The sequence below is a fragment of the Magnolia sinica genome, chromosome 3, assembly GCF_029962835.1.
Source record: "Magnolia sinica isolate HGM2019 chromosome 3, MsV1, whole genome shotgun sequence".
Taxonomy (NCBI): domain Eukaryota; kingdom Viridiplantae; phylum Streptophyta; class Magnoliopsida; order Magnoliales; family Magnoliaceae; genus Magnolia; species Magnolia sinica.
The window spans coordinates 106,974,318-106,995,035 of NC_080575.1; the positions used below are offsets into that span (position 1 = coordinate 106,974,318).

A 20,718-nucleotide genomic window follows, 5' to 3' on the forward strand; every position below is an offset into this window, starting at 1 on the left:
CAAAACTCCAAAAAGTTCGGGATTCATCGCATAGGACGGAAACATAAGTTAGAATACATGCGGATGATGCACCAAACTATGATGCTTCGCGATTTTATCCTTTCAATCTGTATTCACATCCAATTATCCAAACCATTTACATGATGGCATCGATTTTTATGTTGCTTAGAAATCAAATTATATCAATCTTTAATAATTTATTTCTTTTATTGTCTGTATGAATGGTACAAATGAATTTTATATATTCAAGGTATTTTTTACTAAATACAAATATTATTTTTTAGTAAATACACATTTAAAGTGAGCCCTATCACATAAACGGTCTGGATCAATTAAAAGAATGCAAATACTAGTAATAAATTTATGAAGCATCATAGTTTATTTGGTTTAGATGTATTGTAACAAATTTCAAAAGAACAAACTAGAGGACGCAGACTGCGTTCTACCCCCGACATTCTACAGCTAGTAACAGGCAAGAGCTTTGAGCGGCCACTGCGATGTACGGGTTTTATCCACACTGTCCATACACTTCTCCGTATCATTTCAGTATACTATGTTGAAAATGAGGCATATCCAACGCTCAAGAGGACCACACCAAAGAAAGCAACGGTGATAATGATTCTCACCGTTGAAACTTTTCTATGGCCCACCGTGATATTTATTTGCCATCCAACCTATTCATAAAGTTACATAGACTTGGATGAAGAGAAAAAACAAATATCAGCTCGATCCAAAACTTCTGTGGCCCTCAAGAAGCTTTCAACGGTAAGAGTTTAATCACCATTGTGTGGTTCATCTGTTTCTTGGAGTTTCCTCAATTTTTAGTAATATGTACTGAAATGATATGTAAGAAATGGATGGACAGTGTGGATAAAACCCATACATCACGGTGGCCACTCAAAGCTCCTGGTAGGAGTAGAACTCGATCCGCGTTCCAAACTAGAAGCCATCACCTATAAAAGGGAAGAAGCAAAGATAATCCACGCAAGTATAGTGTGCCATGGATTACCTGGCGCACAATGTATGTTGGGATTTGCTCTTCGAAGAAGCCCTGATCCAAATCTTCTCCAAGCTTGACTTTGATTCGCTGATATCGGTTGCAAGCGTCTGCTATTCATGGCGCTGCGTGGCTCATTATCCAGAGTGCTGGGATTATGTCGGCTTCTGTCATCTTGAAAGATTCCTAGATCACTACATCAAAGAAACCGTAATATCAGATCTTCAATATAGGCTGTTCAGGGAGTCTGAATACATGATAAAGCATGTTGGAGCCGGAGCCAAGTCCATTTGGGTCCACCCCGTAGCTGACGACACAATGGTCCAGAGGATCGTTGACAGGTTTGGATTCTTTTATTAATTCATATTACCAAATGCTCTGTCTTGTGGACAGGGATAGGTGGAATGAGCTGCCAACTCATGGTATCTTTTCTAATAGAAATTGTCAGCATCTGACCTAAAATATCTTTTCTATTCTATTTACTATTTGTAACTGACCCAAGTGATCCTATGTCATGTTATCATTGCTTATAATTAGTTTTTTGAGGATTGCTTGTTTTTATTCTTCTCAATTCTCATCTACAGATGGGTAAAAAAAAACATAAACAGCTTTAAAGTTAAACGATTAAATCACTCCGGTGTTTTGGGGTGAATTTGGTTGTCTGATATTGATTGTTGAACCAATGTAATTCCACCATTGATAGAAATAGAGATTGTTTCTACTTTCATCTTCTACAAGAAATGAATGTTAGACTATCAGAATCTTCAACAGAAAATCCAGGAGCATCTGCACCAATTCTTCACTCCATCCATTCTGTTACTAATTCAAAATAATCCAGCTATTGGCGTAACTTTCTCCTACAAACGTGTAATTGATTGTATTTGTATGTTTCCTTATTTTGCTCATATTTGTTTCCTAATTATACGTTTGACAGTTCTCAGTTGTATAGCTATAAATATAATGGAAAACTACACTGCTCAAGTGTGTTAGCCAAACCAAAGATATCCTCTGTATTCATCTTTCTATTGAATTATTAGTATTTTACAGCCATTTGGAGGATGCAGAAGCTGGAGAAAGGATCGGTTGGAAAAGCGTGAGCTTATAGGATGTTAGGCTTTGATACCATGTAAAATACTAACAATTCAATAGAAAGATGAATACAGAGGATATCTTTGGTTTGGCTAACACACTTGAGCCGTGTAGTTTTCAAGCTATACAATTGAGAACTGTCAAACGTATACTTAGGAAACAAATATGAGCAAAATAAGGAAACAAACAAATACAATCAATTACACGTTTGTAGGAGAAAGTTACGCCAATAGCTGGATTATTTTGAATTAGTAACAGAATGGATGGAGTGAAGAATTGGTGCAGATGCTCCTGGATTTTCTGCTGAAGATTCTGATAGTCTAACAATGAAATCTATCATAAGGAATGGTGGGATTTTTTTGGGTCATCAACTCTGTCAAAGGAGATTAATTCAAAGTTCTATAATTTCAATTCATTAACTTGCATCATGTTGGATTCAATTGCATGCTAGATGCCCATCAATTGAGTCAATCTCCCTTCGATATTGTAATCGAATCTCACCATCCGCTCTTATCAATATAATCCAAGCTTGCAAGCTCCTGAAATTCATCGACATTAAGTTCTGTGGTGCTGTCAACTTCTGCTCCCCTCTGTCCACATTATTGATCGAAGAAATGGGTCACTCTTGTCCAAGTCTGGTGGGCATCAATTTGGGGGGTTTACAAGTTACGGAAGAAATGGCAATAGCAATTGGGAAATTCCTGCCGAAACTCAAGTGGCTCAACCTCAATGCTGCCACTATATCTTGTGAAGCTCTTTGTATCATCCTAGACTCATGCAATGAGCTAGACCATGTTAGCGTTAGAGGTTGCCGTCGACTAATCCTGAAGGACGAACTCAAGAACTGGGCCAGAAGAATCGCAGAGTTCAAGTACTACCCTGAAGTTCAACAGATGGAACTGGTGCTGGATTGATGCAATCGTCCCACATCCATGGCTTCTCATTTTTTTCAAATATGTAGATTAGTAAATCTTCTCTTTCTTTCATATCTTTATTTTAGGTGGGGAATAATTTTAGATATTTTACTATCTAAATATCTTCTTATTATAGGCATTTTCTTAATTAGAATGCTTTTCTTATATAAGTATCTTCTTATTTTATGTGCTTGCTTATTTTCATAGATTTTTAGATTCCATATCTTTTATTACAGATTGTAAGTTTGATTATAAATAGGACCCATGGCCTATGAAATAAAACAAGCTGATTAATATTCTCTTTATGAAATTCTCTTATTTCTCCACGATGGTTGTTGAAGATAGGGGGAGTGGTCTCTAGTTTTAGACTAGAGGACTGTTGAATTTGCTCACAGTCTTGCATTTGTGATCTCTGGCATTCAGCTAGAGGATTGTTGAGTATTTGCCCACAATCTCTCTCTTTTCTTATTAATTTATTTGCTTTTACTTTCGGGTATGCATCGTGGATCTTTGTACAGTGGGAAGTGACAACTGATCTTTAAAACTGTGGAGAGGTATATGATCCTAAACAGAGAGCTGGTGTTTAAAATTCTCAGAAAGCAGCAGCCAGTATATATCATAATCCAAAACAAAGGAGAGGTTTTTTAACTTCTCATCAAAGAAAGCAAACATGTTTAAAATTTTCATAAAATAAAGTAGATGTGTTTACGATTAGCCCCAACTAAAATGAGATAAATTCATTTTTAAGCTACAAACAAGCATTCATAAGGCTGCATTTGGGTGCACAATCCAATTGAATTGTGAGAATTAGCCTCATATAGACTCAAGATAATTGTAGTTGCCTAAATTTTATGTTTGGTAGAGTAGGCTCAAGTTGCAATTGAGAGAGAGAGAGAGAGAGAGAGAGAGAGAGAGAGAGAGAGAGAGAGGGAGAGATTTTCGGTCTGAGTAGGGCAGTAATCCGCGTCCATTTCAGTCCACCCTTTTTACCAGCCACCCCAACCGAAACAATGGGAATAGAAACACCAACCGATTGAAACCATAATGGGTCCACTCGTGATGTTTATATGCCATCTAACCCGCTCCTAAGTTGACTCAAACAAGGATGAAAGGAAATCACAAATATTAGTCAAATCCAAAACTTCATGGCCCCTAAGGAAATTTTCAGTTGTGATCATTCAATCTCCACTGTTTTTATGGTGTGGCCCACTTGAGTTTTGAATCATTAAAATGAGCTTGCGTGGCTTATGGACAAAGAAACAGAGACGTCACTGTGGGCCCCACGGAGGTTAGGGTTAGAAAGGGTTAGGGAATTCAAGCTAAATATTAATGTTCTTTTTCTCTCTCTCTCTCTCTCTTTTTTTTTTAGACATTCCCAAACAAAGTGAGCCCTATCGCATGAACTATCTGGCTCATAGAAAAGAATACAAGTACAAGTAACAAATTCATGATGTATTGTAACAAATTTCAAAAGATAATAACAAACATAGCTTGTTAATGAAGCCATGACCCTTACCCTTTATAAAAGGGAAGGGGCAGAGAGACTGCACACAAGTAAGCAAGCATAGTGGGCCATGGATAACCGGGCGGACAATGTTCTCGAATAGTGGGCCATGGATAACCGGGCGGACAATGTATGTTGGGCGTCGCACTCTTCGAATAAGTACTGATCCAAATATTCTCAAATCTAGACTTTGATTCGCTGATATCGGTCGCAAGCGTGTGCCATTCATGGCTTTGCGTGGCCCATTATCCAGAGTGCTAGGATTAAGTCCACTTCTGTCATCATGAAAGATTTGTAGACAACAAGATCAAAGAAAACGTAACACCCGATCATCAAGATAGGTTGTTCAGGGAATCTAAATACATGTTTAGGCATGTTGGAGTTGGAGACGAGTCAATTTGTCTCTGCCCAATTGCTGACAACACAATGGTGCTGTCTTTATTATTATTATTATTATTATTATTCTTTCTTTTTTATAAGAAACGCACTTGCACCACAATGCATATTCAAACCCATGACCTCTTGTTGAAATTCTTGAGAGTCTACCACTGAAGCACAAGTAAGGACCCTACTGAGAAAGCTGGCTTGGTTGTGTTCGAACAGTGTTTCAAACAGGCTTGTCCAGTCTGAACCCTGGCCTAATCAGGCTTGAATCACTGTGTGACTCAAGTCCCATTCCATAAGTAGGGAATTCGGGCCCAATAATGTTTAGTTAGAAAAGAAACTAAAAAGAAAAGAAAAGAAAAAATCAATGTAGTTTCATTGTTGATAGCAGTAGAGATTGTTTCTACTATCATCTCTTACAAGAAACTAAAATTATCACAATGAACTGTGGGACTTCTTTTGTGTCATCAACTCTGTCAAAAGGTGTACAATTCATTAACATGCATCATTTTGGATCTAATTGCATGCTAGATGCCCATCAATTGAGTCAATCTCCCTTCATGATTGTGATTGAATCTCACCAGCCACTCTTCTCTATCTAATCCACACTTGCAAGCACCTGAAACCCATTAACATTTGCTCTGCTATCTCCACATCACTGATTGAAGAAATATGTCATTCTTGTCCAAGCCTGGTGGCCCTCAATTTGGGCCGTCTGGTAGTGACAAAAGAAATGGCAACAGCTATTGGGAAATCAATGCCAAAACTCAAGTGGCTCAACCTCAATGGTGCCACTATATCTTGTGAAGTTCTTTGTATCATCCTTGACTTGTGCACTGAGCTAGACTATGTTAATGGTGAATGGTGTCATCGACTGATCATGAAGGATGAACTCAAGATTAAAGCCAGCAGAATTGGAGAGTTCAAGTACTCCAGTCCACCAACTTGTGAAGTTCAATACACCGGTTTCACAGCATGCTTCTTTCCACATGTTTGTAGAATAAAACTTCATAGGCCATGAGCTTTGGTATCTTTCTTTAGACATGTGTTGCATGTAATTCAGAGTTCAAGTACTTCCAACAGCTATTGGCAAGATTATGTCTCTGCCAAATACTAAGGGTGTGTTTGATGCCACTTACAAGTGAGTTTATCACATTTTGCTTAATCGTAATTATGTATTAGCGACGCAGGGAAGGACGTGATCATGTCGATCACTGTCTTCCTCAGGGATAACTTCTCTAAATTCATGGAGCTCTCTGGATTCCTCAGAGAGTTTCTTCTTCAAAATAAATTGATTGATGGTTTTCAGCCAAAAATAGTAAGTGTCCAATTTGGCCTAACCAGCGTTATTCTCCTAATTTTTATAAGCCCTTTTCATGTTGGGCACAACTCCAAAACTCTTAAGGATCAAAAGTTATGATCGAATTAAAACATACTATTTATAATTAAAACGAAAATAAAATGAACTTTTGACCGTCGATCTAAGTAGCTTATCCTACCCCAAAATCATATATGATACGTTTTTCACATTCTGGTTTGCGAGATAGGTTCTGACGGTCTGGATAATTTCCGCCTCCGATCGGGCCTTCTGTGGTCAATCTTTTCCATGAAAGTGTCCGCGACCCGCTCTACATCAGGATTAAAAATATAATCAAGAATTTATATATACTACGATCACTAATATGTAATTGATATTAATTGAAGGGGGTAATTATTTTTCTTATGACAATTGTAAACACCTCCCCTCTTGTATGAATTAGCACAGGAACCTCCTTCTGTCAAAGGAATATATACAAAATGAGCAAAACACCCTAGTTTAAGAGTTTATTTTGCATGTATATGGGGCCTACCATTATATATATAAATGGCATCCAACCCACATAGTAGGGTCTCTCCACCACAAAAAATTGGAAACCAAAAACAGGCTAATCCAATCATTGGGTGGGCCACACCATACAAAAACAATGTATACGTACCCAAAGACCTCCAAATTCACACAGTGGTATAAGCTGGATTATCTTAATCTTTGGGGTGTTCAACAATTGCTAAATGATAATAGTGATGTTTCCTTGTATGGGGGAATCTACCGCGGATCTTTAAAACAGTGGTGAGGTATATGCTCCAAAACAGAGAGGTTTAAAATTCCAATAAAACAGAAAGTGGTATATGTCATAATCCAAAGCAGAGGAGAGGGATTTAAAATTCCCATGGAATAGAGGGAATATATTTAAAATTTTCATAAAAATAGAGTTGAGGTGTTTTCAAGTATCCCTAACTAAAATGAGATGAATTCATTTTTAAGTCGCAAACAAGCAGTACTAAGGCTGCATTAAGATGCACAAACCAATTGAATTGTGACAATAAGCTCCAAATAGAGTGAGCAAATTGAAGTTACCCAAAGATTACGTTTAGGAGAGTGGGCTCAAATACAGAGAGTAGGCTAAAATTGCAGTTTGAAGTTCTTTTTCCATGTTGGACCCAAAAGAGTGCAATTGCAATGACTACTTTGTACCATGAATGGTTGGAGAAATCTAAAGTCCATGTGCATCAGAACTAGAAGGGGCACCAATAGACCAACTTGTACAAATGGGGCCCATGATTCAGAGGTCCAGACCATTGATCTTATACAACCTTTTGAGTGGATGATTCCTCAAAAATCTCCCACACTAGAGGTTCCTAGCCCTTTGAGTACAGGGGCCTAAAAGGGTATTGTTAAGAGAAAAACACAGTAACAGTAAGGGAATATTTGATGGCTAGTATCATCCATTCTGCAAGGGTTTCTTCTTCTTGGTCAATCAGCCGAAGCTTGTCGTCCACAAACATCTCTCAAAATTCAACTATTTTCAATAAATTCCCATAGTATTAATTTTATGATTTTAAGAGTCTGAGTCTAGTCAACATCTTTATTTAAGTCATTAGGGTTTTGGGTAGGATTAGCCATACTTTTACTATATAAAAAAAGCTTCCTAGTTACAGTTGAATCAGGAATCTCCTGGAATGGAAAGACTCAACATGATGCTTATATGCCATCCAACCCATTCATAAGGTGACTCCAACAGGGATAAAGGGAAAACACAAATATCAGCATGACCCAAAATTTCATGCCCCCTGAGAAGATTTCAATGGTGAGCATTCAATTTACACTGCTTCTTGTGGTGTGGTCCAGTTGAGTTGTGAATCTACTTGATTTTTTAGATGACGACGTAACATGAGCTTGCGCAACTAATGGACAAAGTAACAAAGACATCATGGTTGGCCCCATGAAGCTAAGCCTTACAAGGGAATTTTGGATTACAGGCAGGTTGCATCTCATGCAAGCTCAAAAACAAATCATTTTACCATGTCTTACAACAGAATGGGACCATCTAGTGTGACATTCGATGGTGAAGCAGGATACTAGAAATGGCACACTACCCCTTTATCAACCACAACTGTAACCCTAAGAATGCTTGATTCATGGTAAGAGTAGGACCCATGACTTAACCATGGCTAACACAATTTAAGTTGGGTTTGGGCGCCTCACTACAAAAGGAGCAGAAAGGATCTAATTACCCCTCCTATTCTAGAGTGAGGATGGCACTCGGATATGATTAGCGGTTTCGATCATCTGAAGGTGACTCTGGTAGGCAATAGGTATTATTCTTCTCTCTGAAAAATTCTCTCGATTAAGGATACCTTCATCGAAGGAATGGCTTCATTTATAAAGTAAGGATACCTTAATAGAAGGAATGCCTTCATTTATAAAGAAAGGACTTGAGAGGATTGGGAGAGAATTTGGACTCGATAGAGCTTATCTCTATCACATTCAAACTCTCCACCACATTTCAATTCTCTTTCTTGTTCAAATCTAAATTTGAATTTTGAGATAAAGATTTGGAAAAAAGGTTACAAGTATGGTAGAGGTAACTATGTGGGGGCCACCCCCAAGCCCATAAGTGGTTAGTTGCCACAAGTAAGCCCCACAAGCCAATATCCAACAGCTTGTACTATCATCTCACTCTGGCTTGTAAAATATATAGATATAAAAGACAAGGTTGACTTGGGGATACATTGGAGCATTTAATTTGAGGGATTTTCAGGTGAAATTGCCGAGCTTTCAATGGAGACTCTCGGTCGACCGAAACAGTCTTCGGTCGACTAAGAATATCACAGCGTGGTGGTTCAGTCGACCCCTTGATTTTTTGGTTGACTGAATCGTCCCTGCAGGTAGAATGCAAGGCATCTGCACAACACTTTGCTCAACCATTAGAAACTAATCCACTTTGAGGCCACTCATGTCATTGTTGGGCGACCGTGACTTTTGGGCCATATGGTGCCCCACAATATCAATGAACTGGTTCAACCTAGGAGTCTGACATGTTCTCAACATAGACGAGGGAGGGGCCAAGACCCATCCAAGCTGAGCTTCCAAGCCATGGTATGTTTTCCAACAGAGATTACCTAACCCAAAATATTGGGGTCCTGAAGTTGGACACCCTAGAACTCTCAAGTCATGTTACCATTGCTTAGACAAATCGCTCTGTGTCTCAGAATTTTCTTCACACTCTCCCGACTCTAACTCTCTAGACTCTTTCCCTAGCTCTTGACTCTCGTCCCCTCTATGGACTCTTTGTTGAATAGATGTCTTAAATCTATAAATTCAAAAGTCATGATAGGTTTGATGCCATCAAAATTTTCCGAATTTCCTTCAGTTGGTTGCTGGACATACACCAAGGAGTGTTCAATGGCATCGAAGGTTAAGTTTGATGCCATCAAAGATGAGTCAATGCAATCGAGAATTTTCGGAATTTCATTTTTTGTCTTTGGACAGTTTTGATGTTATTTCGATGACATCAAAGGTGCCATTGAACATACGCGCAGATTGGCGAATTTGCGGGATTTTTTTCCTATTTCGATTGTTATTCTTCTAAAGGCTATATATTTGGGTGTAATGGGGATTAGGAGGTATCTATGGGTTTTAAATTCATTCTAAGGATTTCAAAGGGCTGTAAGTGAGATTCGAGGTTGTTCGGATTAAGGTATTTTCTCCTCTTGTGATTTTCTGCTTTCATAGTGTTTACTGTTACTTTTTCCACGTTAAATTCAAAGTGTTTGCGTTGTTCTTGGTGCGATTAGATTACTTCACTTGATTCTACTCTATGTGCTTCCGTGGTCCCCATACATTCCCATCCCATCTCTGGACCCTCTATCGCTTTGCCTAATTCCTCCGCCTCTTTGTTCTGAATGTGAGCTTCCCTTTTTACAGGCATTCGGCTCAGACTTCACGGTGGTGCTCGTAAGGTTGGTTGGCCAGAACCTGCAAACGGCTGGAGCCACCTAGCCGTTTCCGTGTGAAGACAGTTGAGCGCCCCAAGCAGCATAATTCAAAATTATCAATTTGTGGCCTGCAAATAAACCATCTAGAATCAAGAGTCCACGTTCAAATGATCAGACCATTGCTGCAACCGTTTCCCATGCTTGGCACTTCTATCCAAGCACACACATCTGGAGCATGTGTGCGGCGCATAATCCAAACCCCACAAAAGTCCAGATGCTAGGATTCATCGCTTAAGGTGAAAACCAAAGTTAGAATACATGCCGGTGCATTGAATCATGATGCTTCGTGATTTTAATCTTTCAATCTGGTTTCACATCCAATGATCCAAGCCATTAACATGATGGTATCAGTTTGATGTTGGATACGAATGATCTCGAGCCTTGATAATGTGGCTATTTTACTGACAATATGAATGGTAATCATGATCTTTATATAATCAAAGAATTTTCAAGCTAAATTTTAAAATTAATTTTTTGGGACATCCCCATCCAAAGTGAGCCCTATCAAATGAACGATCTTGTTCATTGAAAAGAATCCAAATCCTAGTCATAAATTCATAATGCATCATATTGTAACAGGTCACGATGTATTGTAACAAATTTAAAAAGATAATACCAATACCAAAGATAGCTTGGTAACGAAGCATTGAACCTTTATAAAAGGGAAGAAGCAAATAGAGCACACGCAAGCAAACATAGTGGGCCATGGATAATCGGGCCGGCATTGTATGTTGGGCTTCGCTGATCGATGGAGTCCTGATCGAAATCTTCTCAAAGCTGGACTTTGATTCGCTGATATCAGTAGCAAGCGTGTGCCATTCATGGCGCTGCGTGGCCCATTATACAGAGAGCTGGGATCGTGTCCATTTCTGTCATCATGAAAGATTCGTAGACAACTACATCAAAGAAACCGTAGCAGTCGATAATCAAGAGAGGCTGTTCAGGGAATCTAAATACATGATAAGGCATGTTGGAGCCGGAGCCAGGTCGATTTATGTCTGCCGGATTGCTGACGACACAATGGTCCAGATGATCGCTGACAGGTTTGGATTCTCCAATCTACTATGGGGAGCGGATTAGGTGGGTGGGACCCCTGAGGGGCTCAGAGATTCAGAGTGATGTATGTGCCTTAAATCCACGCCGTCCAACCATTTTGAAAGTTCATTTTAGAATTTAATCCAAAAATGAAGCAGATCCAAATCTTATGTGGACACAGGAACAGTAGTGATTAAGTTGAATCCCCACCATTAAAAGCTTCATGGGGGTCACCGGAATGTTTATTGACCATCCAACCTGTTGATAAGGTTACAAAGATCTGGATGAAGAGATCACACAAATATCACCTTGATCCAAAACTTTTGTAGCCCACAAGAAGTTTTTAATGGTTGATTACCACTGTTTCCGGTATTATAGTCCACCTGAGATTTGGATCTGCTTCATTTTTTGGATCATGCCTTAAAATGAGCTTTAAATACGGATGGACGGCATTGATGTAGTCAGATATATCACAGTGGGCCCCACAGTCAAGGGTCCTACCCACCTTGGTGGATCCAGGGTCTCACCTAATCTGCTCCCTGACTCATATCTAAAACATTGAACCAACACCAAAACTTTTGAGATATATGGCTTTGTTGTGTTCGAACCATTGTTTTTTTAATAGTGGTTCAAAAAGGCTTGGCATGAGCTAAACCGACCTAATCAAGCATAAATCATGGTGTGACCCAGTCCCATTCCACTTCATGAGTTGGGGAATCAGGTCCAATAATTTTTATTTAACAGAGAGAGAGAGAGAGAGAGAGAGAGAGAGAGAGAGAGAGAGAGAGAGAGCTGTAGCCTGCCCTATCAATTGAGCACCATAGAAATCTAGGGCAGGAATCCAGTAAGCCAGCGGCCAATAATATTGATAAAAGGGTGACATGGGCTGTGGAACAGGGGTTTACCATCTCAATGGCCCATACTTATTCTTTGCTCAACCATTAGAAACTAATCCACTTCAAGATCTGTTGGGTAACCATAACTTTTGGGCCATATATATGGTGGCCCAGGATATCTATGAACTACATCACCTTAGTAGTGTGGCATATGCTCAACATAGACAACGGAGGGGGCAAGACCCATGTCAGAACCTGACCCAAATATTGCGGCCCTGAAGTTGTGTCTGGCACGAAATGGCTGTATCATGTTGACATAGACTGGCTATTCTATTCACTATTTGTAAGACACAGTAGAACTCCCAAGTCATGTTAATTATCATTACTTATGGTTATTTTTGGGAACGGCTTGTCTTTATTCTCCTCATTTCTCAAGCGTAAACAGGTTAAAAAAAACCATAGACAGGCAAACAAAGTCAGACAATTTCTGTAGGACGCAATTTTGCTTGCATCCAAATAGCCTCTAAGTTAAATGATCAAATCAGTCCCATGTTTTTGGGTGAACTAGGCAGTCCTGATATTGTTGGATGAACCAATGTAATTTCACCGTTAATACCAATTGGGATTGTTTCTAACTTGGTCTCTTACCAGAAACAAAATCTATCCCATGGACCGGTAGGATTTCTTTGGGTCATCAACTCCGTCAAAGGGGATTAATTCAAAGTCCTACAATTTAAATTCATTAACATGTATTATGTTGGACCTAATCTCATGCTAGATGCCCATCAATTGAGTCAATCTCCTTTCGCGATTGTGATCGAATCTCACCAGCCACTCTTCTCAATCTAATCCGCAATTGCAAGCACCTGAAACTCATCGACGTTAAGTCCTGCTCTGCAATCTCCGCATCAGTGATCGAAGAAATGGGTCAATCTTGTCCGAGCCTCATGGGTCTCAATTTGGGCAGTCTACAAGTAACAGAAGAAATGGCAACAGCGATAGGTAAATTCATGCCAAAACTCAAGTGGCTCAACCTCAGCAGGACCACTATATCTTGTAAAGACCTTTGTAGCATTCTAGACTCGTGCACTGAGCTGGATCACGTTAGCGTCAAATGCTGCCGTCAAATAATCATGAAGGATGAGCTCAAGAACAAGGCCAGTAGAATTGCAGAGTTCAACTACTCCCCTGGAGTTTCACACATCACATTGAACCCAGAACGCATACTAAGAACCCGTCAACCTCCATGTCGGAGAAACGTTCCACGGCCATGAGCTTTGGTATCTTTAATCATGTATTGCATCTAATTCAGAGTTCAAGTAGTTTAAGGAGCTGGGTCTGGCTCCATGGCTCAGTGGAAGACATTCGCTGTTTCGACACTAAAATCATGGGATCGAATGCCTATGTGAGGCTTGTGGTGGGTGTGGTTGTGTGTGAAAATAATAATAATAATTCAAAAAGCTGCTGGCAAGATTATATCTCTACACTAGTGACATGTTGATGCTATTTAAAAATGAGTTTAACACATTTTATTTAATCATAATTATGTATTAGGGATCCTTTTTTTTTTTTTGGTGGGGACAAGTATATAACCAACAGTTTATTTAAACTACAATCTATTTTATATAGAGAGAGAGCAATGCTCACACACAATTAGTTGGACCTTGGAACTAGTTTGGTTAGTTAATGCCAGTAAAATGTTGCACAAGGAAAAGTTATTTCAAAGTGGAACATGAGATTTTGGTGTAAGAGGGCCCCATAGTAATGTTTAAGGGTGGGGCTCACCTAGATGTATGTATTGTATATCCACGCCGTTCATCAGTTTTTAAATATCATTTTGGCTCATGTTACCAAGAATAAAGTAGAAACAAATCTTGAGGTAACCACACTACAAGGAAAAGGTGGACATTGAATGCTGCATTAAAAACTTAGCCATCATAGTGTTTATTTTCCATCAAATATGTTGATAAGGTCACGGGGACATGGATGAAGGGAAAAAATAAAAATAAAAAATCAGCTTTATCTGAAACTTTTGTAGCCCATAATAGCTTTTAATGATCAATTGCCATTGTTTCCTGTCGCATGGTTTAGTTGAGATTTGGATCTACTTTATTTTTTAGACCATGTCTTAAAGTGAGCTTGGAAAACTGATGGATCGAGGAGATACATACAACACATATCAAGGTGGGCCCATAGTCAAAGAAACACACACTTGGGTCTAACCGACCTAATACCTCATCCATGGATACCTTAAAACGCGTTAGAGGAAAACACCCTCCGTCATTTTTACGGAATGAAATCTCAAACGGAGCATCACATAGAACGCATTGATTTTTAATATGCTCACCTTCATTTATATGTAAATATCCAATCTAATCATCTGATGATCGAGTGGATTTTCTATTAACCACATGGTCGAGCCCACCTTAACCGACAACTCTATTCCTCTTTGAAATAACTTTAAATAAGGCATTATTTATTAGTAATAATTACTCTATTGAATGCACACAACTAAGTTAGACATTGCATTTTCGTCCAGCTAGTTGATTAATTCAAGAATTAATTAATGCTATTTAATAACAAGACTGAGAAAAGTTATTCTTAGAGGAAAAGTAGCCAGCTGTGGTGGCCCCACCATAGTTTTAAAGTGAAATCCACCCCAACCATCAGGTGAGTCACCCCATATTTATTAGAATCATGGATAAAAAATCAGCCTCGTCTATGGTTCAAGTAGACCACATGATTAAAAACAATGTACAAGGAAAACTCACCCTCCAAACTATTTTCATTGGTGTGGTCCACCTGAATCACGTATGCCCCTAATTTATGACATTATGCATAGATTTTTAAAAATTAATAATTTAAATAAATTTTGTTATTAAAATAATCAAAATCATCAGCTTTGGAATTTATTTAATAAATTAGATTATAATTTGATTGATTTAAATCAATTTAATATAAAATTAAATTTAAATATAAATTAATTCTCAAATTGTAAAAATACTTGATTTATATAAATTTTTTAATTTTTAATTTAATATTAGAACAATATAAAAAAAAATTGTTAAGTTTATCTTATAATTAAAATAAATTTTAAATTTTAGAATTTAGTAAATAAAAATAATATAAATATTTTTATGCTAATATTAGTATTATTTAAGTAAAAATTTTGATTTAATTAAAATTAGAATTTAGAATAAAATTTCTTATACATTATTAAACCTCAGTAATTCCTAAATTTAATAATAGTAAAAATAATATTTTATTTAAATATTTTAATTATTAAGGTTTCAACGAAATTATATATAGAATTATTAATTAGAAATAAAAATTTATATTATTGATATTTTCGATTGTTAAATAATGATTCATTTTACATGCATGTCTAGTATTCATTGAGCATTGGTATTAATATGTTGAATGTAACGTAAGCAAATAAGGCGATCATGTCCCTTGAATGGAAGACCTTAAAGCTAGCAAGTAGGGCAATTGTGTCCCTTGGGTGAAAGACCCTATAATCCACTGGATCCTTTGGAGTCTCCTTTATGTACTGCGTATGAGTACAATTATATGCGCAGACATACGTTAGAGGTACAACTGAAGCAGTAGTGTAACAAGCTAATATATAAATGGGTCCCTCACCATGAGGTACCGGTGCGTGGGCGTTAATGCAACGTGACCATCCACTTGGGTACAGTGTTGTAAGCCATGATATATATTGTTTATGAGAATTCATGGAAAGTATCACATCCATAATATATTTATGATTCTAGTACTTAAATTCATGTTCTTTTATTATCTGTATTATATTTTTCTTTATCGATTATAAAAATTTGACATAATTTGAATATTTTAAATTTTGGGTAAAAAATGACCCTACTGGATTATTATGCTCACCCTATTATAAAAAATGCATAGGTGCAGAATTGGAATACTATGAGTAAGAGAACCTCTACTATTAGTTTTTCTTTTTATTGAAAATATAGTTTAGTTTGAATTTCAATTCAGTTTTTGTTCTTTAAGTTTAGTTTGAATTCCAAATTTCGATGTAGAAAAAAAATTGTCAAAAGAGTTGAATTTAGTAGACATTATATTATTTCAGTAATATTTTCCTCTTAGATGACTTTGAATATCTATTAAATTTGATTGAATCATGTGACTTGTAATAAATTTTGATATATTAAAACTCACGAACTTGGGATTCGGGGACCCGAATGACAGGGCGTGACATATCTAACCATGCATACAAGTAATTAAACATTCAATCACATAAGCATAATTAAACAAGTGCGCAAATGACAATCTCAAATAAAAGCATATATAGTAGTTCGGTTTTCCTACTCCACTCCCAGTAGACGCACTCAACTTATGAGTGTATCGAATTTTACTATTTAAGGTTTTAAATCAACTTAACCTCTAACCTTTACAATTCTATATGAGACTTTATATTGTTTTATATAAGCTCGCCACAAACCTCGGTCATACATAAAAATCTACTTATGTACACTCTCGTAAGAGGCTCTCTCAAGAGATTTTAGTTGATTTTCCGTAGGTTAAATAACAACTATGGTTCTAGTTTGAGGATTTATGTTTACTCCCACCGAAGGCTCCCATTAAAACTAACACGTACACACTTGTGACCGGTGGTCTACACAAGGACTTGATTTAAGCCTTACACAAGAGCCAAAGTTGTATACAAAAATCTGGATTTATGTCCTACACAAAATCAGGGAGTCTGAATACATGATAAAGCATGTTGGAGCCGAAGCCAAGTCCATTTGGGTCCACCTCGTAGCTGACAACACAATGGTCCAGAGGATCGTTGACAGGTTTGGATTCTTTTATTAACTCCTGTTACCAAATGCTCTGTCTCGTGGACAGGGTAGGTGGAATGAGCTGCCAAACTCATGGTATCTTTTCTAATAGAAATTGTCAAAATCTGACCTAAATATTTTTTCTATTCTATTTACTATTTGTAACTGACCAAATATGTCATGTTATCATTGCTTATAATTAGTTTATTTACTATTTGTAACTGACCCAAGTGCTCCTATGTCATGTTATCATTGCTTATAATTAGTTTTTTGAGGATTGCTTGTTTTTATTCTTCTCAATTCTCATCCACAGATGGGTAGTAAAAAACATAAACAGCTTTAAAGTTAAATGATTAAAATACTCCAGTGTTTTGGGGTGAATTTGGTTGTCTGATATTGATTGTTGAACCAACGTTATTCCACCATTGATAGAAATAGAAATTGTTTCTACTTTCATCTTCTACAAGAAATGAAATCTATCATAAGGAATGGTGGGATTTTTTTGGGTCATCAACTCTGTCAAAGGAGATTAATTCAAAGTTCTATAATTTCAATTCATTAACTTGCATCATGTTGGATTCAATTGCATGCTAGATGCCCGTCAATTGAGTCAATCTCCCTTCGATATTGTAATCGAAACTCACCATCCGCTCTTATCAATATAATCCAAGCTTGCAAGCTCCTGAAATTCATCGACATTAAGTTCTGTGGTGCTGTCAACTTCTGCTCTCCTCTGTCCACATTATTGATCGAAGAAATGGGTCAATCTTGTCCAAGTCTGGTGGGCATCAATTTGGGGTGTTTACAAGTTACGGAAGAAATGGCAATAGCGATTGGGAAATTCCTGCCGAAACTCAAGTGGTTCAACCTCAATGCTGCCACTATATCTTGTGAAGTTCTTTGTATCATCCTAGACTCGTGCACTGAGCTAGACCATGTTAGCGTTAGAGGTTGCCGTTGACTAATCCTGAAGGACGAACTCAAGAACTGGGCCAGAAGAATCGCAGAGTTCAAGTACTACCCTGAAGTTCAACAGATGGAACTGGTGCTGGATTGATGCTATCGTCCCACATCCATGGCTTCTCATTTTTTTCAAATATGTAGATTAGTAAATCTTCTCTTTCTTTAATATCTTTATTTTAGGTGGGGAATAATTTTAGATATTTTATTATCTAAATATCTTCTTATTATAGGCATTTTCTTAATTAGAATGCTTTTCTTATATAAGTATCTTCTAATTTTATGTGCTTGCTTATTTTCATAGATTTTTAGCATCCATATCTTTTATTACAGATTGTAAGGTTGATTATAAATAGGACCCATGGCCTATGAAATAAAACAAGCTGATTAATATTCTCTTTATGAAATTCTCTCATTTCTCCACGGTGGTTGTTGAAGAGAGGGGGAGTGGTCTCTAGTTCTAGACTAGAGGACTGTTGAATTTGCTCACAGTCTTGCATTTGTGATCTCTGGCATTCAGCTAGAGGATTGTTGGGTATTTTCCCGCAGTCTCTTTCTTTTCTTATTAATTTATTTGCTTTTACTTTCGGGTATGCATCGTGGATCTTTGTACAGTGGGAAGTGACAACTGATCTTTAAAACAGTGGAGAGGTATATGATCCTAAACAGAGCGTTGGTGTTTAAAATTCTCAGAAAGCAGCAGCCAGTATATATCAAAATCCAAAACAAAGTGGAGGTTTTTTAACTTCTCATCAAAGAAAGCAAACATGTTTAAAATTTTCATAAAATAAAGTAGATGTGTTTACAATTAGCCCCAACTAATATGAGATAAATTCATTTTTAAGCTACAAACAAGCATACCTAAGGCTGCATTTGGGTGCACAATCCAATTGAATTGTGAGAATTAGCCTCATATAGACTCAAGATAATTATAGTTGCCTAAATTTTATTTTTGGTAGAGTAGGCTCAAGTTGCAATTGAGAGAGAGAGAGAGAGAGAGAGAGAGAGAGAGAGAGAGAGAGATTTTCGGTCTGAGTAGGGCAGTAATCCAGGTCCATTTCAGTCCACCCTTTTTACCAGCCACCCCACCCGAAACAGTGGGAATAGAAACACCAACCGATTGAAACCATAATGGGTCCACTCGTGATGTTTATATGCCATCTAACCCGCTCCTAACATGACTCAAACAAGGATGAAAGGAAATCACAAATATCAGTCAAATCCAAAACTTCATGGCCCCTAAGGAAGTTTTCAGTTGTGATTATTCAATCTCCACTGTTTTTATGGTGTGGCCCACTTGAGTTTTGAATCATCAAAATGAGCTTGCGTAGCTTATGGACAAAGAAACAGAGACATCAAAATGTTCCTTTTTTTTTTTTTTTTGACATTCCCAAACAAAGTGAGGCCTATCACATGAACTATCTGGTTCATAGAAAAGAATGCTAGTAACAAATTTCAAAAGATAATAATAAACATAGCATGGTCATGTCACATAGCTTGTTAATAAAGACATGACCGTTACCCTTTATAAAAGGGAAGAAGCAGAGAGAGTTCACACAAGTAAGCAAGTATAGTGGGGCATGGATTACTGGGCGGACAATGTATGTTGGGTGTTGCTCTTTGAAGAAGTACTGATCCAAATAAAGCTAGACTTTGATTCTCTGATATCGGTCGCAAGCGTCTACCAATCATGACGTCATTGCGTGGCCCATTATCCAGAGTGCTGGGATTATGTCCACTTCTGTCATCATGAAAGATTTGTAGACAACAAGATCAAAGAAAACGTAACACCCGATCATCAAGATAGGTTGTTCAGGGAATCAAAATACATGTTTAGGCATCTTGGAGTTGGAGAAGTCAATTTGTCTCCGCCCAATTGCTGACGACACAATTGTCCAGATGATCGCTGACAGGTTTGGATTCTTCAAAATAATTCATAGATGATTGCAGAAATGCATATAGTCGAATGGCATTTGAAAGCATAGAAAGAGGAAAGTTTAGCTGGCTTTTTTATTATTATTCTTCTTTTTTTCCTTTTTTATAAGAACCGCACTCACACCACAATGGGTATCCAAACCCATGATCTCGTGTTGAAATTCTTGAGAGTATACCACTGAGGCATGAGTAAGGACTACTAAGAAAGCTGGCTTGTTCAAACAGGCTCGTCCAGTCTGAACAGTGGCCTAATCAGGCTCCAATCACTGTGACCCAGTCCCATTCCATAACTAGGGAATTCGGGCCCAACAATGTTTAGTTAGAACAGAAAAAATAAATAAATAAATAAATAATCAATGTAGTTTCATTGTTGATAGCAGTAGAGATTGTTTCTACTATCATCTCTTACAAGAAACTAAAATTATCACTAGGAACGGTGGGACTTCTTTTGTGTCATCAACTCTGTCAAAAGGTGTTAACTCAAAGCCCTATAATAGCAATTCATTAACATGCATCATTTTGGATCTAATTGCATGCTAGATGCCCATCAATTGAGTCAATCTCCCTTCAAGATTGTGATTGAATCTCACCAGCCACTCTTCTCTGTCTAATCCACACTTGCAAGAACCTGAAACTCATCAATGTTAAGTTCTGCTCTGCTATCTCCACATCACTGATTGAAGAAATGGGTCATTCTTGTCCAAGCCTGGTGGCCCTCAATTTGGGCCGTCTGGTAGTGACAAAAGAAATGGCAACAGCTATTGGGAAATCAATGCCAAAACTGAAGTGGCTCAACCTCAATGGTGCCACTATATCTTGTGAAGTTCTTTGTATCATCCTTGACTTGTGCACTGAGCTAGACTATGTTACATTGAATTGAATGGTGCCGTCGACTGATCATGAAGGATGAACTCAAGAATAAAGCCAGCAGAAT

The 20,718-nt window shown here is 37.6% G+C and overlaps 1 protein-coding gene across 3 annotated transcripts; it reads left to right on the forward strand.

The window, feature by feature from the left end:
• Window positions 1-973: 973 nt before the first annotated feature.
• LOC131240584 (F-box protein FBW2-like) lies at window positions 974-18,150 on the forward strand. 3 transcript variants are annotated; one of them, XM_058238875.1, is made up of 2 exons: window positions 974-1,338; window positions 17,484-18,134. In XM_058238875.1, the coding sequence occupies exons 1-2, from the start codon at window positions 1,001-1,003 to the stop codon at window positions 17,848-17,850; spliced, it is 705 nt and encodes a 234-aa protein (XP_058094858.1). In that variant the 5' UTR covers window positions 974-1,000; the 3' UTR covers window positions 17,851-18,134. The 3 variants fall into 3 exon arrangements, with proteins under 3 accessions (XP_058094858.1, XP_058094855.1, XP_058094856.1); XM_058238872.1 differs by lacking the exon at window positions 17,484-18,134 and adding an exon at window positions 2,538-3,186 and having other exon boundaries at window positions 977-1,338; XM_058238873.1 differs by lacking the exon at window positions 974-1,338 and adding an exon at window positions 10,886-11,247 and having other exon boundaries at window positions 17,484-18,150.
• The last annotated feature ends 2,568 nt before the right edge of the window (window positions 18,151-20,718 follow it).

Coding starts and splice junctions, on each gene's coding strand:
- LOC131240584 (XM_058238872.1), top strand. CDS start 1,001: ATGGATTACCTGGCGCACAATGTATGTTGGGATTTGCTCTTCGAAGAA. Junction 1,339..2,537: donor GTCCAGAGGATCGTTGACAG/GTTTGGATTCTT, acceptor ATTGCATGCTAG/ATGCCCATCAATTGAGTCAA.